Below are 26,032 nucleotides of genomic sequence, written 5' to 3' on the forward strand. Positions count from 1 at the left end.
GTTTAAACACTTTCCTGTTTTGTTGCTCTTAGTATGTGGATGATGTCCGTGATACTATAAGTCCATTGACAGATAATCTAAGGGATAAAATAGATGATCTGTCCCAAGATATGAAAGACAGAAAGCTTCCAGAAAAGGTGCTACAGGCAGAGGCCCACGCTGCCGAGCTGAATGATTCATCTGCTATATTGGATGGGTATGTTAACCATGAGTTTGTTGTTTTGTATATCAACTTGATTACACTGTTGGATTCTCTAACAGGCAGAAATAAATAACACTTTTTCTATTTTAAACATCTTTGAATATAGATCAGGGACTCACAAATATCTTCACCATTCAATCCTAAAGTTCCCAGTAGTCCTAACTTTACCAAATACAAGACACAGAGCTCAGGTTGAAGTGTTTGCACTTGTCTTTTGATTAATGACAAACAGTCCAAAGAAAAAGTAGAATTTCTGGCAGCATTAAGTTTAGCAGGGTTACTGACAACACATCTCAGACTTGTTTGCCCTTTCTGATTGGGATCCATCTAGTAGGTTCGTAGTGACAAGACACACTAACGGAGCCAAGTCTATCCAGCACAAACTCCCGTTGAGTTCAGTTTACTCCCAAGTAAATTTGAATAAAGGATTGCTGCCTTAGCTTGTGAAACTGCCCATGGAGTTTTTAAAGTTATGTGTATTTTGTATCCCAACAGAATCCTTGACGAAGCTAAAAACCTCTCTTTCAATGCCACTGTAGCTTTTAAGGCCTACAGTAATATCAAGGATTATATTGATGAAGCTGATGGAATTGCCAAAGGAGCAAAGGCTCGTGCCAATGAAGCTATACAACTGGTAAGTGAAAATAATGTTTCCTTCAAAGAGCCTACTTTTTATCAATCTGAAAGATGCCAAATACGCTTTTTATTAACACCTATTCAAAAGCATTACTCCACCACATCTTTTGAGACTGGTGCCTCTTTTTTGTCAATTCCTTTGAATGTTTCCTTCTTCTTATTTAGTTTGTATGGTCTCCTAAAAGAGAAAAATATGAGTCAATGTCTTTTACACCGTCTTCATTTCAACACCAAGTCTGTGGTCTTTCTGACCTTCCTACAAAAACTTGTCAAGTCCTATTTACATGGTTTCCACAGTCTTTGTAACTGTCCCACTGTTTTTCTGTGTTGCATCTGCCCCTTACGTGGTCATGTGCCACACTAGTGCTGCACCTCCCTTTACAGGGCACAAATCATGGCACAGTACATACTGTATTTTTCACTCCATAAGATGCACTTTTTTCCTCGTAGAAAGTAAGGGGAAATGTCTGTGCGTCTTATGGAGCGAATGCATGGTCCCTGGGGCTGAATTGCCTAGGGGCCAAAAGCAGATCGTGCTCTTTTTTATTTTTACAAAGAGAGAAGGGGGGGTTGAAAGGAAGCTGCCCCACCCCCTTGCCCAGGCCTCCATTGTTGAATGCAGAGGGAGGCTGTTTGTTTCCCCAGTGACATGTGACTGGCTGAATAGATTATCTTTCTGGAAACTGTAGAAATGGCTGTAGGACTAGACGCTGCAGAACTGTGAGTTGAACCCCCATAAAAACAGGGCTTTTCCTCTTTGAAAAAGAAGCTGCACCACTTTCAGCTGATCCTCAAAAAAACCAGGGCTTTTCCCTTTGGAAAAAAACTGCACCACTTTGAGCTGATCCTAAAAAAAAGCAGGGCTTTTCCCTTTGCAAAAAAAGCTGCACCACTTTGAGCTGATCCTCAAAAAACCAGGGCTTTCCCCCTTTCCTCCTCTAAAAACTAGGTGCGCCTTACGTTCAGGTGCGTCTTATGGAGCAAAAAATACGGTGATTATGGGCTCATCCACACTTCTGCTTGTCTCATGCCTAGAAAGCACAGGCCCAAGAGGTTTTCCACTTGTCCTGTTCTTTCTAGGCATGGATCCAAGAGGTTTTTCATCTGTCCCGCTGCTTTCCCTGGGAAAACCTGCTGTTCAGCCCTGAATGGAACAAACGTCAATCTGTAGTAAAAGCGACTGATGCTTTTACATCTGTTGTCCATGTAGTGTGTGACAGAACACAAGGAAACAAAGACGATGTCAGGGACTTGCATGTCTCTGAAGAGTGTGGGGTAAAGGGAGGGGACCAGGAGAATGACCCAGGTGGAGGAGCCAGTGATTTATAAGGTTTGACACCACCTGCCAGGCAGGAGTCAGGGAAGTGGGGAGAGTCAAGGCAGACCGCAACATAGGAAGGTGCACCAGATGTGATGGAAGAAGAAGAGGCTGTTCAGCCAACAGATAGGTTAGTAGACTCCCCACCTTCGCCTGCCCCACTGTCTTCTGAAGCAGGAGGGGCTTGAAGTGGGAAGAACAGCAGCGACCTGTCAGTGGGGAGAGGATGGTATATAAGCTGGCAGGAGGGTGAGGTCTCCCTGTTGCTGCAACTGTTGTGCAGGGACTAGAGGCTAGAAGAGTCTCTGTGTGTGTGGGTGTGGGTGGGTGGGTGTAGCACAGTAGAAGCTGCTGTAAGTGCATTTCTTGTCAATAAAGATATCTGAAGAAGTGTGCATGCACACGAAAGCTCATACCAAGAACAAACTTAGTTGGTCTCTAAGGTGCTACTGGAAGGAATTTTTTTTATATTTTGTTTTGTCAATAAAGAGTTAACTATCAGACATGTGCCTTCCTTCGCTGGGGAGGACAGACCATCTGCTATTGAACATCTGTCAGAAAACCTGTGACCTGTGGAATATATTTTAGAGGCAACCAGCTGTATCAGTTGCACATTAGTACTCAGAGAGGAGTGTACATAGATTGATTACAAGTGTGTGCAGTGTGACAAGACATAATATTCTACAGTTTCTGCAAAAAATATAATGATATTCACAGGCAAATGCACCATTAAAAGGTCCTAGGACCTTGGTAATCATCATTTCAGTAAACAAGAAAAGCAGTAGAGACTATATCCTAAGAAAAGAGAGAAAGTGAGCAGTCGTGATTTTGGCTAAGTGTCTCAAAGGCCAGTCTGCTTGTAACGTCGTAGCAAAGAAATAAAGTGAAACAGAAGAAAGCTTACCAGTATCTACACCTGAAATGTGTTACACAGAGATGTCACTCCAGTGGCAATCTTGGACTCACAGCCCTATTTCACATAGTAGAGTAATCTGCAAGTTTGCCATTAAATGGTTGTTTGCAGCTAAGATCTACTCAGAGTATGCCCCTTGAAATTAAATGAACACAGCTAAATCAGGTTTATTTCAGTAGGTCCAATCGGAATCGAACTTAGTTGAATACCACCCAAGGTTTTCATGAAGCATTTTTTTAAAAGTCAACTTCTGTACAAGGAAGTTTTCCAGTAGCACTTTGTCGATGTGCTGCTGCTTTTTTAAAAATTCTTTTTTTATCATTATTATTAATTTTCCAGTAAAAACCACCAATTAACAAATCCATCAAATCATAATCATAATCCAATTAAAAACAATAAACTAAAATTTAAAAAAAATCCAAATTGCAATCCCAGTTATTAATTATTAATTTTTCCAGGCTTCCCTTAGTCTGGACCTCTGAAGTATATCTCCAATATTTACGTTTCTGCCTTCTTCTTGTTGGCAGTCAGCAGCACCATATGCTATGCACATGGTGATCAAAGATCCTCTATTCATTTGCTTGCTCACTTCACTCCAGGAGAATTCACTCCCGTCCCTGGTATGAGATGCCTGTGGGCTTGGAGAAGAGCGGATTCCTGGATTCACCAAGGGAAGAAATGGAGATAGCAGCCATGGCATGATTGTGCATCTGCTGCTAGAATCCCTTTGCCTCTTGCCTTCTATTCACAATGGTCCAGGGATTTGTGGACTGCATGGTTTTAAAGCTAAGAGCAGCCAATAGTTAAAAATCCTAAGAATCCTTAAATGAAGAATAGGTGGCAACTAGAAAGATAAGCAGTATTAAAATATGACAGATGAATTCATCCCATGCCTTATATGATGGATTCTTCTTGGCTTCTAAAGCAAAATAAATTCATCACAGATGAGGTATTTCCACTATTAAAGTGAATTTACATAGCCCATTACTTGTGTGGATGGCGATGGTAATCTGGGTTCTATCATGATAAAAGATCCAATTCAGAACTGAGGATCCTTAAACAATAATAATAAAGGCTTAACATATATTTAGGAAATGCTGGTGTTTTATAAAATGCAGTAAAGCCATTAAGCTGTGAAAGGGTTTGGTGCTATATATACTATAATTATCTAATTATTGCTAACAAATTTGTTTTCTTCCTTTTTCTTATACAGTTTAATTCCTATAGAAACTTCAGTATAGAGACACTGAGGGAGTATATCAAATGTCACACTAGGGGAGTCATGCGGGGATAAGAGGGGGCAGCCCCATTGTGCAAGCAGAAGTCCCGAAAAGTACACAAGCATAATTCTGCTTTGGGACTCATTAGCTGAATCCTACCCCTCATCTCTATACTAGACTATTTAAATTGTGAGGAAAAGTTTTATTGCTTTCATTAAGGCAGTGTTGGTTTGTTTGTTTATTGCTTGCCTTTTAGTAGACTTTTAATAGATACCTCACAGTCCTCAGATTTCCCCCACCCCAAAGCTACTTTTACTCTACAATGCTTTGCTTGAGCAGCCGATATTCTTCTGACTCTCTTCTGCCATGACTTAACTAGGCCATATTTCCTCACAGTCTTTCTTGTATTTATTCACAATCACAGTTGGTAATTCTTATTTCTTTCCTTTTCCATTCCTTGTTTCTTCTATTCTTAAGCTTTTGTAGTACAATACTGTTCTTACAGGATAATTCCTATGATCTCAGGGCACCTCAAAAAGTTACAATTTTTCACACATTTTCATTTAGGGGAAAAGGTGAAAGTTGCACATAGTCATGTGTGATGTTATGCAGATATATTACAGTTAACAAACTTCATACATGTCTTGAGAAGCCACAACCAATTGCAAGTTTTTGTTATGTCTTCACACATCAAAACCAATGTGTATTTGTGTACTCCTTGCATAAAACATTCATCCTTTTCTACACAGAGGTGTTTGCAATATTTAAAGTGTTCCATACATGGTGATTTCAGCTCTAAAACTTCCATTGCATGCTGGCTATCATGTATAGAGCATTTTCATTGCATGGCAATCATAATGATCAATACAGTTTTGATAGTTTGATCTGCTCCTACTTTAGCTGTGTAAAATGTCATGCACATCAGTGCCAGTTAGTGCTGGATAAAGAGTAATCTCTACTGATCTGTTGAATAGCTTGTGTAAATAGTTGTTGTTTTTTTACAGTGCATGTATTGCAATCAAAATTCCCTGCTTATGTGTTACACTAAGTCTATTTACTCAGCCTCATATCCAACTTGCAACTCCTTTTTGCCTTATTACAAATTGACCTTTTCACATCTTCCTTATGCCTATTGAACTTTTTTGCTGTCCATTCAACTAAACATTTTATTTGTTAATAGCAATAACAACAACAACAACAATCTCATTCCTTCAGTATATAGTTCCTTACTAGTGCAGTGATCTGAAGGGAGAAAGAATAGAAGAAATATAATCTAATGTGGCAGATGTAGAGTTTTGCTGCATCTGATGGAATACCATTTTGAAGAATAATTTGAATATTTAATAAGAGAAAACATATTGCATAAATAGATTTTCATGAATTTCAACTTTATTTTGATATTTTTACTAAATGGGTAATATGGCCCCATCCAAGGTAGGCAAGGCCAACAAACAATCCTTTGGGTCTGGACTGGCCCCCATTCATCGTCGTCGTCATCATCATCATCATCCTTGTCTTAAGCTTCAGCTTGCTGTCCTTTATCCTGCATAGTTCAGGTCTAATTTGCTGAAAATGAAAATAGAACTGAATGCCTTAAACCTTTTGATGACACTGCATTAAAAACCTCTTGAAAAGTATCATAGGACTAAGATTAGGCATAGTCATCAAAGATGTTAGTAATTGTAGTCCCAGTCCAGAGTGACAAGACACTGTATAATTGTCCTTCCCAATGGTTTTCTGGGAGGAAACAGAATACATATTTTGCTATTACTCTGCCTTCCCACTCTAAAGCACAGACACTTATACAAGGGCTCAAAGAATCGTACAAGCTGATTGCCAATAACAGCAATCAAGCTCTTATTTTAACCACATATGTTAGCTGTTAAGTTTTTATAACACCCTTCCTCCAAGAAACCCAGAGAGCCTCCCTTCCTCTATTACAAACTCACAGCCATTCCATAAGGTAGGTTAGTTGAAGAGGCTAACTGGCTCAAGATCACCAGGTGAGCTACATGGCTGAGTTTGAATTTGCACTTGTTATCTCCCCAGCAGTAGTCCAACCCTTCAGCCACTATGCCACACTAGCTCATTAACACTCTTTGCACATGTTAATATACAGACATCGTAACACTTCCACAGGTGTGTTTTTTTGTCACAGCAGACTCAGTTTGGCTCCAGAAAGATACTGCTAGAATCCTCTTTCTAATGTTTGTAGGCTGTCTCATGCATATTTTTAGGGATAGACAGCTGTATTCATATAGATGCAGAAAGAATTTTTAGATTTCAAATCTGTTCTAAATAATATTTTTTTAAAACAAAACAAAAGGAAAGTTCTGCTCCCCAGTTCAGCCCTGCTCTCATTTTCTGTTTCATGGCTGCCTGGAAGGTATTTGCTTTGATGTAAGACCCAAATTAATATGAAAAATATTTTATTAGTTCTGTATGATAAATATCATAGTGATTTGAGAGCATAATTTAAACTGCATTGATGATCATTTCAAATTTTCATGACGCTTCAACTAAATTGCCCATTTTACTTTTTCTGAGGATTCTCAACTTCTGCTGAACCTGCTGTTAAGCATGCATTTCACTGACAGTAGTTGGTTGTTGGGTCTTTTCTTTTTCTTCTTCTTCTTTAGGTGTCTGGTCCAGAAGGATCATTAAAGGATGGTGCCAAGAATGCTCTGCAAAAAAGCTTCAGGGTTCTTAACGATGCCAACAGGCAGGCAAATGATGTTAAAGGTATGTCTTTTTCTTTCCCTGCAATAATTGGGTTTCATTGAAAAGCTAATGAGATCCACTGTGGTCTTAGTGTGCAAATATCTCTATAGGAAAATATTTTGATTTACAATTCTGTCTCTGTAATCAGTACTTGATTTCCATACGAACTGTATACCCACCTATGGTGACAACAGTCTTTTACATCCAGATCCTAATTCAACCAGGAACTTTCTTGGAAGTTTGGAGCAACTTACAGTCTCTCAACCACTGCTTCACTACAGAAATTTAATAGCAATGACCTACAGAGGGGCAGCCACATTAGTTTGTTGCAGCAAAAACAAGGAGCCTGGTGGCACCTTAAAAGTTTATGACATAAACTTGAATGAACTAGAGTCCACTACTTTAGGTAAATGAAGTGTTAACCTCAGTTGTAAGATGCACACACACACACTCAATGTTTCTCTTTGTGTGTCTATCTGCACACATACAGGTAGGAAAAAACTAAACTAAACAGTGCTGCCAATAATTGTACCCTTGTACCCCCTGTACCCTTGCATTAATTTGGAAAGCTGTTTAATGACACATTTGGTGGCATGTCTTGTTTGATCCTGAGTGTTGCTGATTTGCTCAGTATCAAGAGTGGGAAACCTCAGCCTGAATGCAGTCCTCCAAGCCTTTCTATCCAGTCTTCAAGGCTCTCTCTCCAAGCCTCACAGCTCACCATCCCTACTCCATACCCTCCCTTTCAAGTGCTTTTGTGTGGCTGGAACAGGTCCTTGAATCATGTTAATGCCTCTTGCTTACTTAAATGGGCGTTTGTGTTGATGTGTGTAGAAACCTCTGACTTTGGCATGGCTAGAATGTATTCTTACGGCTATTTGTTTAATTATGAATTTCTTCACATGAGGCATCTCAAAGCAATTTGCACAGAACATACATAAAATCGATTCACATCCACTACTGGAATAGATATCTCCATTTAGTATGCTTGTTGGAAAAGGGACAATAGAGAAAAGACAATAGAGAAGGCACCTGTTTGATGCTAGGAGTGTAGGTGCCATCACACTAAATGCCCAATCCCAATACAGTGCACAACAAACTTACTGATAGGATGGTATCTGCAGGGTGCTTTCTCCTGCAGAATGCAGTGATTGGTTGGGTGTGTAGGGGATGAGGCAATATTTCAGTTATGCAGCTTTGTGCACCAATGGCAGTACCTTGAACCTAGCCCAGTAGCTCAATGTCCGTCAGTGGTATGGTAGCTAAATTTCCACCCCAGTGAGCAACTGACTCACTGCATTTTGTGCTGGTTGCTGCTTTTGAGTCAGCCTCACATAGAGCATAGCCTACTGTACACAAATTATAGTCACATCCATTGCTCTGCATTCTGTCTGTTTCCTCTGACTTTGCCCGCTTTTTCCTCCGGCCCCGCCTACCACTTGCACATGGTCCCCAGAAGGCTCCCTAGAGGAACCTGCTCAATATCATCTGGCAAGTCACAACTTCATAAACTGGATTTGTTGATGTCTACACAACTGAATCTAATCAAAGTGGCTTATGCTGTATTGCAGAAAGCAATTGTATTTTAACATGCATTTGTGCATTTTACATCTTTGCATTCAACACCTTCACCATCACGTTGTTAAGACATTGCTTTTCGTTATATGAAAAAAATAATTATTTTATTTTTTAAATTACTGCTCCCCCCCTTTCACACTCAGTACCAAGGGAAAGTTCTGTCTTTCTAAAGCAATCTAATATAACCACAAAGGCATCTTATAAAATTTCAAGTTAAGTACTCCTATATGGTCATGAAGCCCTATTACAGGTTAATTGGAGGGTTATGGTGCTGATTTTTCTTTTTTATTAGACGGTTCTAACAGTGATGAAACTGCTGAAACATAAAGCTTTAATGTTTTTTTCTCAGTGTTCTATCCTGTGTATATGTTAATATATTGGCACACATTACTCTAACCCTGCAGGATCAGGTTGTGGCCTGGATAGACATTAAGCCAAATTGGAACCTGAGATTAATTGCTTCTATTTGTTTGTGGCACTTGTTGCTGCATCATTATGTTGTTGGTGTTATTAACATAATTCCTTAGCCATGGCTTGGCATTTCTAGGTTAAGAAGAGAGCACTAAAATAAAAAAAAACTTACAGAACAAAGTCTCCTTAGAATCCTCCAAAATCCTTATAGGAAGCCCACAACTAAAATACAAATAATAGAGACTCTGTAAAGAGCTAGCAGGCAGAAGCAGTCATTAGTTTGGAATTTCTCTCTCTCTGCACTACAGGTAGTACATTAGTTAAAGTAATGAAAACCCGTAAACCACTCAAGTAATATATCCTCCAGGAACTCAGGCCTAGGCTGCGACAGAGATGGGAATGTTTTCTTGCTACATTATGACATACACCTGATTTGTAGCCAATTACATAAGGTATAAAATGGCTGTTAATCAGGAAAATGCCATATATTACCTCCAAAATTTGCTGAAATAGTCCTTACAGAGCAAAACGTGTGACGGCAGCTATTAAAATGGAGATTTACTCATTTCTCCCTTTTTCTCTCCCTCCCTCTGTGGGGCTGGAAGTCTAGAAGGAAGTCTGAATTGATAGGAAAAGTAGATTCTACAGCTAGCATTTTGCACATATGTGGATTTCAAGCTCTTAGCTAAAAGTGACCAAATTCTTCTTTCCCTTGGCTTGCTCTATGTCAGAATAAATGTGTACGGAGAAGAGGGTTGTGAATACATATTTTTGAATATATTTTATTCAGACAGGCTTTTGTCTAAACAAGGATAATTGCAAAATGAAAGCGCAGAAAGTATATTGTATTTGTTGGTGGTCATTCAGATCTAAGCCATTCCTTTTTTTTCAGATTAGCAATTGATAATGGGAATTCTATTTTTCAGAACTTCGTTTCTAGTGTGCACCTACTTTGTACTCTACTCGGTGCTTTTTTCCTAGAGAAATAGGTACTGGTACTCAACATGAAGTTGTTACAGTAAGTGCCACACTTTTTAACAACAACAAAAAGAGGTGCCAGTACTGTTTACCCTTGAGTATCCCCTGAAGAAAAGCACTGAGGTCCCTAATAATGATTAGCACTGCCTTGTAATACGTATTCCTGCAAAGTCACAGGATCTTTGTTATATAATCATCATCTTTGTATATGTTCCTGGATAAATCCCCATGAGCTTTTGGTTTGAATTACTCTATGACCACAAAAATGTATGGTGTCAGCAAAAAGTGAAGCACTTCCCACCATTAATCATTGTCACCAAAGTATAGAATTAGAAAAGAATTCAGCAGACTTTAAGGTATATGACTATACTGGGTCATTTCCCCCTATTTATCTGAGACTTCATAACACTACAATTACCAGTAGTTCTTCTGAGATGTTTTCGAACAGGGGGTATCCAACTGAGTAGACCCATTGAAATAAATAGCTAACCAAAGTTGGTTATTGTTAACAGTTCCACTTATTTTAATGGGAATGTTCTGAGTATTACATAGTTGGATGGCACCCAATATCGTAGACATATCTCATTATACATTTGATGTTTTCTTATAAAGACAACACAGTTTGAAAGCTATGGGGTGGGAAGGAGAGGGAACCAGATAGGATATCCCTCTGCTTTTCCGATGTCAATGCCTAGGATCTGCACTTGCACCTATCTTGGAGAGCTCTAGGTCACCAAGGCCATGAAATTGGCAGAAGCCTTCTCCCTGAGCCATCTGATGTAGGTACAGAGAAACTCTTTCTTGCATATACTGTCATGAAGGGTATGGGAGAGAAATTCTCATGAGCTATGTATCTTCTGCCACTCAGCCCTAAAAAATGTCTCTGTGTCAAACTGGTTCTAGGAATCTGGACAGAATGCAGAGTCTGACATGTGGGAATTCCTTCCCTCCTGCTTCAGCGATTCTCCTTATAATTTGCTCAGTTCCAGCAGCGAATATTGCTTTGTTGTACAAAGTAGACCAAGAAAAACTCTTGCTTGCTCTAGGTGGGCCTGTTGTGTAATTCCAATGGAAGAGAAATTCTTGAGCCTTCAAAGATGCCTCTCAGTCATCTTCCCACTTCTCATTCTTCAACTGCTTCACAAAAACAGTCAGGGCTCACCTAGGGCCTTCTCCACATATTCACTGTAAGCCCCTTGCATTCATAAGTGCACAGGCTAAGTTTCTTCATCCTTGAGTAGAATGTGCTGCCTTACGTTGCAGTTGCCTCTGTTATTCTCATTATCTGCATTTGATTACTTCCTTACAGACTGCATGCCTGTTCTTCTTAGCATAATGAGTGAGAACTAGCTTAGCTTTGTCTAAAAAGCAAGGAAGTTGTCTGTCACAAGTAAACTGAATGGATTTCATGCTACAACTACAGCACAGTGTTTAACTTCACCACAGGTGACTTCAAAAATAGGACTCTTCGGAAAATATTTATCACCTGTAGAACAGAGCAGTTTCTTTAAAAATTAATGGTGATTTTCAGAACTTCATCCTCCAGTCTGCATGGAACTCCCTGAGGAAATTTATTTTGCCTTTTTTCCTTGTTAATATTTAGAAAACAATTAAAATGCATTTTGAGATATTAAAGGGGAAAATTTTAAACAGATGGAGTTTGGATATTGGAATTTGGGAGATCCACAGAGATTAAAACTTATTAAGAGTCATAAAAATAGCCTGGCTCAGTGGTTGCAAAACTAGAAGTAGTTTTCAGAGCAGGGTGATTCTGAACTGGAAGAATGGAAGAATTGGTATAATTTGGACAAGGCACCCAGGAGAAAATCAGTCAGTATAACAGACATTGACTGGAGAACTGCTAAAACTACCACCTGAAATGTACCGGTATCTGTTATGAGGAAATTATTTTTGAAAGCATTACATAGGTGTTATATGTTTTCTTTTGAAATGTCCAACAGATCTTGGAGCAATATTAGAGAATTTTTATTATGAAGTGATGGATAAATATAAATAATAAATGTTTAAACAAGTTGTCAGATTAAAAAGTCAACAGAAGAGTCATTGTTTAGGCAATAAATGACCCTTGGTCTCTGGTTTCTTGTGAAGGGTGGCATATAAATTTTAATAATAATAATAATAATAATAATAATAATAATAATAATAATAATAATAATAATACCCAGCCACTCTGAGTGGCTTACAGTACATATAAAAACACAGGAAAACATCAAACATTAAAAACTTCCCAATACTTCAGATATTTGGGTCTTGAGCAATTTAGGGCTTTAAAGCACAAGCACCTTAAATTGGGCTTGCAAATGAAAGGAATTTGAACAACTATGGCTGTAGCTGATAAAAGTCTATCAGGCTGTGCACCTACTGAAGCTTCCAAATTGTCTTTCAGGGCACCCTATATGTAACATGCTTCAATAACCATGGCAAAAGACATTTTATTTTACTTTCAGAAAATGTGCAGAGCAACACTGAAGAGTCATGTTTCCTCATTGATTCTACACACACCCGTGTAGTAGATATTTCAGAAGTGAGCTACTAATTCGTCAATTGGCAGATCTATTGTGTATTTAAAGAGACCATTTATTGTCTTTCTAGGAGAGACCATTTTACAGGCCAATTAAGAATGTTTGTGGCATCACATCATGCAATATATCTCTTATTTAAAATGGTAAAGGGACCCCTGACCGTTAGGTCCAGTCGCGGACGACTCTGGGGTTGCTGTGCTCATCTCACTTTACTTGCCGAGGGATCCGGCGTACAGCTTCCAGGTCATGTGGCCAGCATGACTAAGCTGCTTCGGGCGAACCAGAGCAGTGCACGGAAACGGCGTTTACCTTCCTGCTGGAGCAGTACCTATTTATCTACTTGCACTTTGACGTGCTTTCAAACTGCTAGGTTGGCAGGAGCAGGGACCAAACAACAGGAGCTCACCCCATCAAGGGGTTTCGAACCACCAGCCTTCTGATTGGCAAGCCCTAGGCTCAGTGGTTTAGACCACAGCACCACCCACATCCCTTATAATCTCTTATTTAGATGTACCTAGTTACCTTGTATATACAAATGTTTGAATTCTCTGTAATTTGCCACCTATGGCAAGCAATCTATACATGATTTATAACTCATTTCCCAGATTTTGCCATCAGTGCAACCCCTTTTTTCCAAGGGGAAAATGCCATGTGGCTATAAATTTCTTCCCTTCAATACTACAGCACCATAACGTCCATTTTGATGGGAATAAATAATGGAAAATGTCTCTAAAATGATGCTTCAGCACTAATCAGCATTTTCCTTGCCAAACTACACTCCTGAGTTTGTGACATACAGTATGTATTTGCAAATATCCACCAATCTGAGTTGGAACATAGATTTGACAGCCTTAAAAACCATTTTTATGGATGATGTCCTAGAAAACACCACTGTCATGCAAAACAGCTTGCAAAGACTATTGAATCATACACAAAGGATGACATTAATTTCATCAGTAGTATATTGAATATTCAATTATTGTCCTTATGGTTTGTAGCAGTTTTTCCGTTTAAATGGATATTAGTACTTTATTTTATCTACAAATTAGTTTTGCCTTAAAATGTGTCTGTCTGTCTGTGTGTGTGTGAGAGAGAGAGAGAGAAAGAATGAGTGCTGCCTCCAGTATTGATCAAATTATAGCTAACATGATATCATGGCCTTTCAATGGGTATTACATCTGCAGCAGCTGCATCAAGTCAATGTAATAGGAATTTGGTAAGTAAAACACTCTTTGTGACTCTGCTCTGACCTCATTGATTGCATTTATTCACACACACACACACAACACACTGTAGAAATTCAAGAAATTCTGAGGTCACCACAGCAGTTTCATCTATTGATGAGGGCAGAAGATGTTAAGGAAAGTCTCCTGTGTCTTCTATTCAATTTAACCATTATTGAACGGTTGTTCAGCAAGTTTCCTCTTTTTTTAAATGCAGTCCTAGGAATGGTGTGCAATTTGAAATGCAACAATAGGCATATTCTCTAATAAAAATGAAAATTATTTAAATACTAGGTATTGTATAAAACTAATATAAGAAAACCAAGACCTTAGACACAGTGGAAATCCTTGATTCAAATTTCAAAAGTTACGGATTCTATTTCTTTTCTGCAAGAGTTTCACAGAAAACCTTTCTATGCTGTGTGGACAATTAAAAAAAAAAGATCTGTGATTTTCATTTTTGTGTGGTTGCCATCAGATACATATAGGTATCAGTATTTTTAAAAAATAATAATCTAGTATTTAAGTATTTTTTTAATAAGTTATACTTTAAAATCCCTGCTCAGCCATAGATTTTATTTATTTATTTATTTATTTATTTATTTATTTATTACATTTATATCCCGCCTTTCCTCCAAGGAGTTTTGGGTGGTGTACATTGTTCTCCTCCTTCCTACTTTATTCTGACAACAACCCTGTGAGGTAGGTTAGACCCAGAGCGAGTGGTTGGCCCAAAGTCACCCAGTGAGCTTCGTGTCTGAATGGGGATTTGAACTGTGGCCTCCCAGACCCTAGTCCAGCACTTTAACCAGTACACCACAAAAAGCCCTTGGGTCAGTCATTCTCTCTTTGCTCAGGCTCCTCTATAGTGTGGTTGTGAGTATTAGGGATGGGAGAGAATTTTGATTTGGTTCTCAACTAAAGGTGAATCTACCTAATTCACTCTTCCCGAAACAGTATGCAACCTGAAATGGAGCCATCCTTCAAAATTTGCACTTTTCTGAAATTTGCAATGCAGTTCTCCAGCCAAATTATGCATACGAAACTGTGTGTGCTAGGGTGAAGATAACATGCAAAAATGTATTACTTAAGGGGAAATGTTTGCAAAAATGTAAATATTTGGCAAAACTGCATACAAACGTGTATATTGGGAGAAATTTGCTGTAAATTTGATGGATTTTCATGAAGGCTTTAAAAAATAATAGTAGCATATTGCTGCGAAAATATGGAGAACTGATTGGGAAAAGGAGAAACTGAGAGAAAGTGAAATTGATATATCTGACCTACATTGGCTCCCAGTGCGTTTCCGAGCACAATTCAAAGTGTTGGTGCTGACCTTTAAAGCCCTGAACAGCCTTGTCCCAGTATACCTGAAGGAGCATCTCCACCCCCATTGTTCAACCTGAACACTGAGGTCCAGCTCCAAGGGCCTTCTGGCGGTTCCCTAACTGTGAGAAATGAGGTCACAGGGAACCAGGGAGAGGGCCTTCTCGGTAGTGGCACCTGCCCTGTGGAACGCCCTCGCAGCAGATGTCAAGGAAATAAACAACCATCTGACTTTTGGAAGACATCTGAAGGCAGCCATGTTTAGGGAAGTTTTTAATGTTTGATTATTTATTGTATTTTTAATATTTTGTTGGAAGCTGTCCAGAGTGGCTGGGGAAACCCAGCCAGATGGGCGGGGTATTAATATATTATTTTTGTTTTTATTTTATTTTATTTTATTAAGAACCTTTCAGCTTTTCATGACAACATGGCATATGAAATAAACGGAGGCTTCAGAAAACTAACTCAAATCTTTTTTTTTTTGTGCCCTCTTTGCAGAAAATGGGGATAATCTAAAAGGAATGCAGGATAGGTTGCAAGATGCTGAGGAAAAGAACTCGGATCTCCTGAAAGCTTTGAACGACACCTTGGGGAAACTGTCTGCGATTCCTAATGGTAAGTAGTAGGGCTGACCACCATTTGGGGAGCACCCGAAATCCATTTCCCACATTGCTTGAATCCAGCCAATCAATTATCATGAAGTGAGTGGGATTATGTTATGTATCTCTGTGTTACCAAACAGCTTGAAATGAAGTGTTGCAAATGTAGCAAAATTGCCATCAGTAGAGCTAGGCCAGAGGAAATACGTCTCCATGTTGGGAAACTGGGTAATTCTTTTGTCGGCCTTGGGCTTTCCTTTCTGAATGCAATCAACATCTCATTAAGGAGGACAAAGGGCCAAGTACATTCACCCACCACCACCATTGCGCTCTATTAGTTGGAAGGCAACTGCATGCAGCAGGGAGCCTGATCTACCGGTACTTCTGCCACCCTGGTTAGATTGCCACTTTCTGGGAATCAGAAGTAGGGAGAATGCAGTTGCGCTCATGTCCTGCTTGCAGGCTACTCATAGTCATCTTGTTTCCCTCTGTGAGAACAAGATTCTAGATTTAGATGGGCCTTTGGCCTGATTCAGCAAGGCTTTCTCATGTCGGTGTGTGTTAGAACCCTGGAAGATCAGGGGTTTAAAATACATTGGAAGCCTACATGAACACAGTAGACTGTAGCTTTTTAACAGGGCTTATGCACACTCCATCCCTTTCTCCTCTTGGGGGTGGGGTGATTATTTGGTTTGTTATTATGTTTGTTTTTCTGCTTTTATACTGTAAAGCGCCCTGTGATCCTCAGATGACAAGCAGTATTTAACTGTATTAAATAAAATAAATACATGTTGCTAATTATTTGGATAAAGGAACACACAAAGAGGGTTTTTGTTTTGTTTTGTCTGCCCATGCTATGCTGTGGTGGCCTCATTGCCCAACTTCACAGCACAGCATCAGATGACAAGGATCATCGTCTAGGCAATACAGGTGTGAACACTCTTCCCACCATCTCTGCACAAGGGTGCTCCATTGCTCGTCATCCATCTCTCACAGTTCACAGGCAGGACTAGGCCCTAGTAAGTAGTGCTGAAGTATTGGCAGACTTGGCTGAAATATTTTTCTGATCTCTATTTTTTGACTAGGGGTGTGTGTATATTATACTTTTCGCTATGTGCCCTCCTGCCTGTGAGCATCTTTGAGAATGCTGGTGTTCTGTCTGCCACAGTAGAAGGAATACTTTTCACTCTTAGAAGGCCAGTTCTGGAAGTTAATTTTCTTCTTCTTCCAAGGAATGAAAGACAACATAGGCTGGATCTAGACAAATCAAATAAGTGTTTCAGTTTAAAGCATTGTAAATTTAAACAGGGAAAACAGGTAGAGAAAAATGGGACTCCACATCACCATCTGGTGGCACAATATTATATCGCATATACAACGCATATAAATCACTTTTTCTTTACCAGTCTAGCTGAGTCCATACTGCTAGCCAATCCACCGTTTTCCTCTAGCTCATTTCCCCAAAGTACCGCTCCTTCCTATTACCGCAGCAATACAGTACAGAGACTAGCAAACTGTCCAAGAGTAACCGCTCTGTCTAGTTAGGCAAAACTAAGAATTTCCAGAGAAATAACGCAAATCCATAAATGAAGGGAACTGAAATTGACTGAGACTCTTTGCATTCAAAAGATATAAACAGAAGCCAAGATCTGCTGCCAGAATCTATCCATATGGGGCAAACTGGCATGGCTTCATAGGTATGTTGCCATACTTCCTACTGGAAAGAACAATTCTCTGTGGTACAGTATAACACTCGGCATGGTATCTTCAGTGTGCCAAAAAATACTGGATCACAGACTTTTCTGATTTAACAAAGTTGTGATCTAATTAAACTAGCTCACAAGCATCTGTGCTCTTTCCTTTGCCAGTGCAGGTGACAGGGTTTGGCCGGGAGTGGGGGGGGGGACTATGAAATCATGCTCAGAAGCTGGCCCCTGTGAAAACTGTATGTCCAAATTTGTATAATATGTAAGTTTAGATTTCAGACATAATTCATATAGGTACCATGGTAGTTCAATTAATAGGCATTTGCAGTCCTCTCATTTCACAAAAACTGATAACACAGGGCTCCATTCCACTGACAGTTTTTTTCCTTCACAAGATATTTAGCTAGGACATTCCTAGCGATATCTGACAGCAACATTTACTGACAGGATATCACTGCAGTTTGGTGAGAAATCACATGCAGGTTGCATGATAGCAGGATCTGGCTAATATATGGCATGCTCCTTTACATTAGGTGAGAAAAGAACTATATTTTTAATGGTTTAGGCTTCCATATCTAACCAGTGATTTTGCCCTTCTTAACTACATCAAGGGGAATGGCCTTGCGCCAGTGATGGAGCACGTCTGTGTATACAATATGTACAAGTCTCTCATGCCCGCCTACCTCCCCTTTACAGACACAGCAGCCAAGGTACAAGCCGTCAAAGACAAAGCCAAGCAAGCAAACGATACTGCGAATGACGTCCTGGCTAGAATCAGAGATCTCAATGAAAATCTCCTTGGCTTAAAAGACAACTACAGAAAACTGGCCGAGGATGCAGCCAAGACAAATGCTGTTGTGAAAGATCCCACCAAAAACAGTAAGAGCTTATTTTTCATACCCACTGTTGTTTGTTCATGTACTTGTGTAGCTATGAAAGGCTTCCCCTCCCTAACTCAGTATATGATTTTTGAAGCATATGAGTTCAAGTGCTATTATTACGGACAGCAACCACTTTCCATGGAGGTTCCATTCCTGGCCTGCGGACATGTCGGTGGAGCATGCATAAGCCTGCCCCTGTTCTGCCCTCTTCCAGGTGCAAAAGGACACACATCAATTGGACACATGCAGAATGGTGTCTGCCTTTACATGCTTACTAAATTATCAATGGAAAAGCACAGATTAATTGATGGTGCTGTTGGTTTATTTTATTTTTATGAGACCTTCCCAACAATAGCCAATTTGTTTCTCTATATCTAGTTGCTGTTTTTATTTTTCAAATAGCACAACCTTTCCCAACTTGGTGCCCTCCATATGTTTTGGACATCAACTCTAATCAGCCTCAGCAAGCACAGTCATTCTGGCAGGGAGTAGAAGTTATAATAGAAGTTATAGGCCAAAACCTCTGGAAAGCAGCAGGTTAGGGAAGGTTTACATAGCACATAATTGGTGGTAGGTTTTCTAGAATCCATCCTCTTGGTTCTTAAAGCATCTCCTTTAAGATTAAGAACTCTAGCGCCGCATTTAAAAAACAAAGAAGTCCTTGAAAGATAATTTCTAGTACAGTAGAAATGATGACAAGCTTTCGTAGTATGAACATGTCAGCTTGGTCTGTGAGCTAACCTTTAAAGGGGGAAGCATGAGAGTAGAATTTAATAAAGCTGTCTTTTGGTTGTTGGAGATGTAATATAGCCTCTTGGGTAATATAGCTGTGTTAAGAGTATATTTTATGCTGATCCCTTCGTTATTATATTCACGGAGTAGCCCTGTGTTGCATGGTAGGAGAATTGAGCAAGAACGTCTCCAGCACAGTTGAGTGACCTCTAGCATTACAGTGACACAGAAAATGAATAGTCATTTCCATTGAAAGTCCTTAAATATACACAGTGGAAAAACTTAGACGTGTTTAAATCACATACCTTCTGAGGTATTACTTACATGAACTCTGTCCTATATTCCTTCCACAAAGTCTCAGTTCTGCATTTGAAAATGCAAAAAATAAAATAAAATAAATCCAGTCTTCATTTTTGGGTTGAATCTAGGAATAGACAGTTCAGTCTATCTCTAGTCCATGCCAATTTTGCACATGTTTATGCATAAGTTCATTCCGTTCCACGTCTCCATTAATGTGCAATGTAGGGGGGAAACCCATATGAACATTCATGTCTAAGTATGTATTTAAATATGAAGCTAACTGTAGATAACTATGTATTTTACTTTATCTCAATGTATGCCTTTCTAAGTGTACTTATATTAGAACAGGAATGCTCCTCAAATTCTCATGGCTGTCCTTCCTCCTCCTCACTTTTCCTACTCAGATTCACTCCTCTTTCCAGTGCCACCTACAGTGAACATTAAATCTGTGCCACCTACACCACAGTAGGCAAGAATTTGAAACCCCACCAACTTAAATTAAAACTATCATTAGCACTCAGCTCAGTACAGACCTTAAACTGCAACCTTAATTCCATTTGCTTGGGAATGAGCCCCACTGAATTCAGTAAGACTTGTTTCTGATTAGACATGGTTAGGATTGCCTTGTAAAGTAATGAAAAGGAAAAGGTGAGATTTGAACAGGAAAGGCAAGACGAGGAGGAGGAGGACAAAAGGTCACATAATCAAAGGAAATGGGAGAGGAAGGGGGTGGGACTTGTGAGACTGAAAATGCTTCATCTGCACTGAGCTATTATAACATAAATGCTTCATCTGCATTGAGCTGTTATAACTTACTCAGTTGATTGTGCTCCAGTGGCAATATAGTGGACCTAATGTGGGCACCTGAAACTGGAGGAATTTCTCCACTTCTGCCAAAGCTGCAGTACACTGTGTGCTAAGCAGTGAACTCCTCCAGTTTTCTGTTCAGTAATCCATTTTATTGTGTTGTTGTTTGTTGTTTCGAACTTACTGTCTTACAAGTTTTCTTTCTTCTTCTTTTTTTTTAAATCTCCAAAACTTGTCTGCAGAAATCAGTACGTATAAGGTTCTAATTTTATTATTCTTTCTAGCCTTCCCCCCTTCTGCTGTGCCCATATGCTTCATTCATTTTCTCAAATACACTTGCATGGTACCTATGCAAGTTGCTGCGCTATAACGGCTTACTATTTATCCTAGTCAATGTTCCAACATTGACACTAACACTGTTATTCATACCAGGAAAGGGACGCACCTCGTGACCAGTTCTGATGCTATGAGCCCATACTTAGTGTCTTAAAGCCATAAGAGAGAAATTGAGTAAAGAATGGCAGGAGGCAGAAGTTGTCATTTTATTGAAAGGTCATACAGAGTCAAGACTCCTGGAAGGTGCAGTTCTCCTTCAGATGCTCTGCATGTTCCAACAAGTCAGATTCTGGAAACTTGTTACTTCAGTCATTTTTCACTTCTACAAAGAAGCTGACAGTGAACTTAGTGTTTCTTTCTTTATGGACCTGAAATGGAGGTCAGATAGTATAGAAATTGATGTCACAGGACTAGGTATAGGGTAGAAATTAAATTCAGTTTACATTTAAAGCTGAATTTCTCAAATTCACACTTACCAGTGTACAATATGAGAACCAAAACACAGCCTTCCTTCAAAGTTCACATGAAAATTTTGTGGAGCTCTTCTCTGATCATTGTTTACAAAATGTATATATTGGGGAAAATATGTATTAAAATGAATATTTAGTGAAAATAGCATATGCAGTACATGCTAGAAAAAAATTATTTGCAAAGCTGTACATTGCTCAAAACTGCAGACAAAAAATGTGTTCATTAGCAGAAATTCAGACTAAAATGCTGAAGAATTTTCATGAAGAATTGAAGGGAAATAGCTTCAGAACCCTGGAGAACTGAACTTAAGATTGTAAGAATGAGAAACTGAGGGAACCAGAATTGACCAGTCCCACCATCCCTAGCAAGGAGTCAGAAATACGTTGACAGTAGGCTCCTGGGTTGCAATGAAAGCCACTGACTGTTCCATTTTGAAAGGATTAGACAAATTTATGTGGAATATGTCTGCCAGTGTCCATGACAGATGAATGAAACTTCCTTCTGTACCTCTGAAAACCAGATACCTGAAGAGAAGCCACAGCAGATTGCTATTGTCATTATATCCTGTCTGCAGACTTCCAGAGACATCTTGGTCTCATCGGTTATTGACGGTTAATATAGCCTCTCCACAGACAAATTAAGAAAATGCTTGTAATGGCACTACAAATGCAATGTTATTTTTTTGTGGCAAGTGTATTATGTAACTAGTACCTGGTAATTGTTGTGAGATATATATATATATATATATATATATATATATATATATATATATGCAAAACACACATACAATACAAAACAAACAAACAAACCTATGCTTGCAGATCTCTACACTTCCATGTTAGCTGGAATCCTGAGTGACTGGGTGTGGTCATGTGGTTTACACTTTATAATCTTCAAAGCTAGTGGAAAAAATAAGTGTGGGCTACCAGCCTTTACCAGATTTAACAAATATGGAAAGTCCTGAGACATGGGTCCTCATATTTGGAGTTAGACCATTATTTTCTTCTTCTAATTTATGACTATGTAACTAATGAGTGCTAATTTGTTTCCTAACTAATGAAAACTAATGAGCTACTATTTCAGTACAAAATGCTTCCATTAAAGCAAGACCAAAAGGCAAACTCTGGAACCCTGAGCTGTCCATACTGTGACCTCTAAGCTCTAACTTTTCCATGCCACAGGATCTCAGTTAACCTCAAAAAAAACCCACAAAAAGCAACCCTGTAACTTCAGACCCAAAGCACTCTTCTGAATATTTCTCCTTTGCACCTATTTTGCCAATCAAGCTCTAAAATTATTGTTGCAATTATTTGGCATCTTTAAAAAAAAGTTATCAGTATATATATTTTTCAGGGCTTTTCAAACACTTAAATCCCAAATGAAAAAAGCATGATTTATTTATCTGAAAATTAGCCTGCACACCTTCATTGTAGCTACTTTACATTGCTTTTGAATTGAGAAACTGGGTTAATCATGGACTGCAAGTGACAATATGAAACCACACCAGGAGTCCAAGATTAATCCACACTTTGCAATTACGCATATAATGGAATAAGTTTGTTTAAAACAATCATGATACAAACCTTGGCTGGCACATGAAGGATGTGTGCATGGGCACAACACTCATTCCTGGATTAATCATCCACAGTTTATAACAAACAATCCCCATATAGCCTAACCCCAATAAAAATAAAGATTTTTTTAAATTAAAAAACAAATTATATAAAATAGGATTGTTATATTCAAACTGGCCCAGAGTGTTCTTAAGTTTTACTCATGGTGTTTGTAACCAATTTCTCACACTGTTTCTGGTTGTGTGTTTTTTACATGAAGTTGCTGATGCAGAAGACACTGTTAAAAACCTGGAAGAGGAAGCAGATAGACTGATGGATAAACTCAAACCAATCAAACAACTTCAAGATAACCTAGGGAAAAACATCTCTCAGATTAAAGAACTGATAAATCAAGCCAGGAAGCAAGCCAATTCCGTAAGCCTTTCTAATAGCTTATTCTATTTCTGTAACTGTCTTATTTCATTCATACAGAGACCTCAGAAGGAATAAGGAGGGCTGAAAATAACGATGCTGGTAACAAAGCTCACAAAAAATGGGTGGTCTCATGTTGTGCTATAGCTTGCTTGAGAAGTGGTAATCTAAGGGTTAACATCAGCAATGTAGGAGCCATTTCCTAGTCATATTGGTAAAACAGGAATGAAGGAACCACACATAATGTTTGTGTAACCCACTAGCATCCCTTTAGCTGCAGGAGGAGTGGGGTGGTTTGAATCTGAATTGACAGCAGACCTCCTATCTGGTTGCACTTGCCCAACCCTATATTGTAGTAATAAAAGAGGTTTCCTCATGCCCAAGTAGGGGAGCCAATTACCATGCCATAACCAGTAAATGTTCGCTTGGTCTTGGAGGGAGCCTGCAACTTTTAGGGTGGAATTGAACATTGCATTAAGGCGATTGTTCCATCAGTGCAAGCTTCCCTTTCCACATGCTGTTCTGGGGGGTTCTCTGGATGCTCCAGAGACAACTTGGGGGCATGAGGGCATGTGAGTGGAGGAGAGAGTCAAGTCCCCTTGTACTAGCAGAACTCTCAGCACTGGTTTCTGTTAGCTGCTCTGTTGAATCAAGCCCTTAAGTTTTACAATATCTGTATTGATAGTCCATAATGGGCTCTTACAACACAACAACCAGAAACTCAAGCAGTCTTCCCCTCGTGGCTCATGTTCACATGATTAAATGTGGTATCTACCTGGTCTGTCATTAAACTGAAGCTCATTGTTCCCCTTCCTTTGGAGCATCACTCTGTCACAGTCACAGTCACAGCCTGTGATGTCAAATTGGTAGAAAAAAGTAGTACTGTAATTACAGATGGACCTCGAGACCAAACATTCCCCATTGGATGCATGGACCTTTTTCCAGTAATGGAGTGGTCTAGGCCTTGTTCACACAGACCTCTGTGTGCTTGTTGTGGCTCCCAGCAGAGGTGCTGGGTTTACGATCATCATCCTGAGAGTATCTGTTGGTGTGCAGCAAGCATATTATAACTTTTGAATTAACACTTGATCGGTGCATTGAGCATGAACAGTGAGCAAAGCTGGAAATGATGTGTCAGTTTACATTTAATGACAAATACTAATCAATAAAATCGTGTATTATAATAATGCTGTATGAGGAATAGATTGCTCAAGTGTTTACATTAATCACCCTAACAAAACAAAACAAAAAAGGCCCCATTGCTGCAAGACATGGAAATTTTCTTATCAGCAGGCATTGCTGCTGTATATGGAACCTGACAGCATCTTTGCAGAACCACCAAGAATATTAAATTGGGTTGCTTTCCCATTTTCCTGATTTTCTTCACCTTGTGTCCTCGGGTTAAGAGCATCATTTTCTAGCCTCATTACTGAGTCCCGAATCTGTCTTCCCAGTGTAATTACATTTTAAACTCTGGGATCAGCTGGTAACGCTAAACTTATTTGCCATATGACCCACAAGAATCTGTAAAGAAAATCCTTAGAGATGAATGTTTGGCCAGCTCCTGTTTAATTCAAGTCAAAGCATCATGCTGCCTGCAGGAGAAATACAAAAATAAATGTATGTAGTAAAATGCTGATAAAACAGTGCCTCTTATATATAAATGATTCTTCATGCAAATAGAGGCAAGGCAACAGATTATTTCTTCCACCTCTTGAAATAATTTTCATGCCTAGGTTTTAAAGCTATTTTCAAAACGTTTATAATTTCTCTGAGGAGGCATTCCAACTATTCCTCACTGTGTGGTTGGAAAGCCCAAAATGGTGTAGTGGTTCAGCAATTCACTGTCAGTGGCATTTTAGTCATGCCAGAAGTTTTAAAACTCATCAGTCTAGTGAATTTTGAATACAACTACGTGTGACACCTACAACATCTTTAAAAATCTCATTACTATCTAGAATATATGACAAAAATAAGGCTCAATTGTGATTCATTTAGGTATGTGAGGCTGTGGCAAATGCATAAAACACTGCCCAGAATGAAGGAGACTTAACCTCAATGTAAAAAACAAATACAGAAATATATTATATTATATTACATTTTTACCTAAATGGTCCCACATTGGAATCTCCTTGCTTTCTTGCTTCTTTTTTTGTACCTAATATAGCATCCTGTGGCTAGTTTACACATGCTGCAAAAGGAGGCTTGTTTATACACTCTCATCTTGTGGCCCTCCAGATGTTGCTGAAATACAGCTCCCATCATGCCTGACCATGAGCTATGCTGGTTTGGGTGATGGGATTTGGAGTCCCAACAACATCTGAGCCAGGTTCTCCATCCCTCATGTACACAGTTACACAGCCACATATTCATATTAAAGTTGAGAAGAGGACACACAGGGAAAATGGCAGCTGTTTTCACGATCCCATAATCATCAGTTTTTTTAAAAAAAAAAATTGAAACAGGTTAGGAAAACACAGTTGCCTAATTTTCCACAAATATGGATATGATACTAATTTGTGCCATCACCAAAATGTATTTCTATTTCATAAACTTGAAAAACAAAATAGAATTGTTTACATTCTTATTTGTTTTGGTAACAAGATTCCATAAGCTCAGTAAAGCAAATGGTCCAGGACTTTATTGAGTCTTTTATTATACTCACATAAATGCCAAGGCAATAATACAGTATTGTAAGCACCAAGTGAACTCTTAATGAATATTAGATAATTAGTTTTTAGAGCTGCAAGAGATCCTCTGAGATGGAACTAGCAACAACTGACAGTAGAACTAAAATACATGAAAGTCTTCCATAATACAAACAGAACACAGGAGAGGAGAATGCATTCAAAATAAGGCAGCATATAGACCACACATCCCACATAGGCTGTATTTGTTGTTACCCTTGTGGGTTCATTAGCAACCATTTCTGAATATATTCAGCAGCTATGTTGTCATAGCTTACCCTTGCTCATGGTCACATATCCTAGTTAATTATTACTGCAAAATAATTGTCAGTACATGACCTGTAATCCAAACCCAGTTTTTAGAAAGTAGATTGCAATTTATTCCATCAGTTTAGACCTCAAGGGAGCATATGATTGAAAAGTGACAAAAATGAGTCCGCTGCATGTATTTGTGGATAC

General features: G+C 39.0%; 1 protein-coding gene across 8 annotated transcripts in view; it reads left to right on the top strand.

Moving 5' to 3' along the window:
* Nucleotides 1–26,032, top strand: part of LAMA2 (laminin subunit alpha 2) — a 362,452-nt gene that overhangs the window by 290,168 nt on the left and 46,252 nt on the right. For 7 of the 8 annotated variants that reach the window (XM_033143752.1, XM_033143756.1, XM_033143755.1 and 4 more), the window contains 7 exons: nucleotides 33–196; nucleotides 698–836; nucleotides 6,929–7,031; nucleotides 15,568–15,684; nucleotides 18,071–18,253; nucleotides 20,337–20,342; nucleotides 22,735–22,889. In XM_033143752.1, coding sequence (XP_032999643.1) covers nucleotides 33–196; nucleotides 698–836; nucleotides 6,929–7,031; nucleotides 15,568–15,684; nucleotides 18,071–18,253; nucleotides 20,337–20,342; nucleotides 22,735–22,889 — 867 coding nt within the window. The remainder of the gene's footprint in view (nucleotides 1–32; nucleotides 197–697; nucleotides 837–6,928; nucleotides 7,032–15,567; nucleotides 15,685–18,070; nucleotides 18,254–20,336; nucleotides 20,343–22,734; nucleotides 22,890–26,032) is intronic. The other variant, XM_033143753.1, reaches the window with a different exon arrangement.

This window comes from Lacerta agilis, chromosome 3, assembly GCF_009819535.1.
Source record: "Lacerta agilis isolate rLacAgi1 chromosome 3, rLacAgi1.pri, whole genome shotgun sequence".
NCBI lineage: Eukaryota > Metazoa > Chordata > Lepidosauria > Squamata > Lacertidae > Lacerta > Lacerta agilis.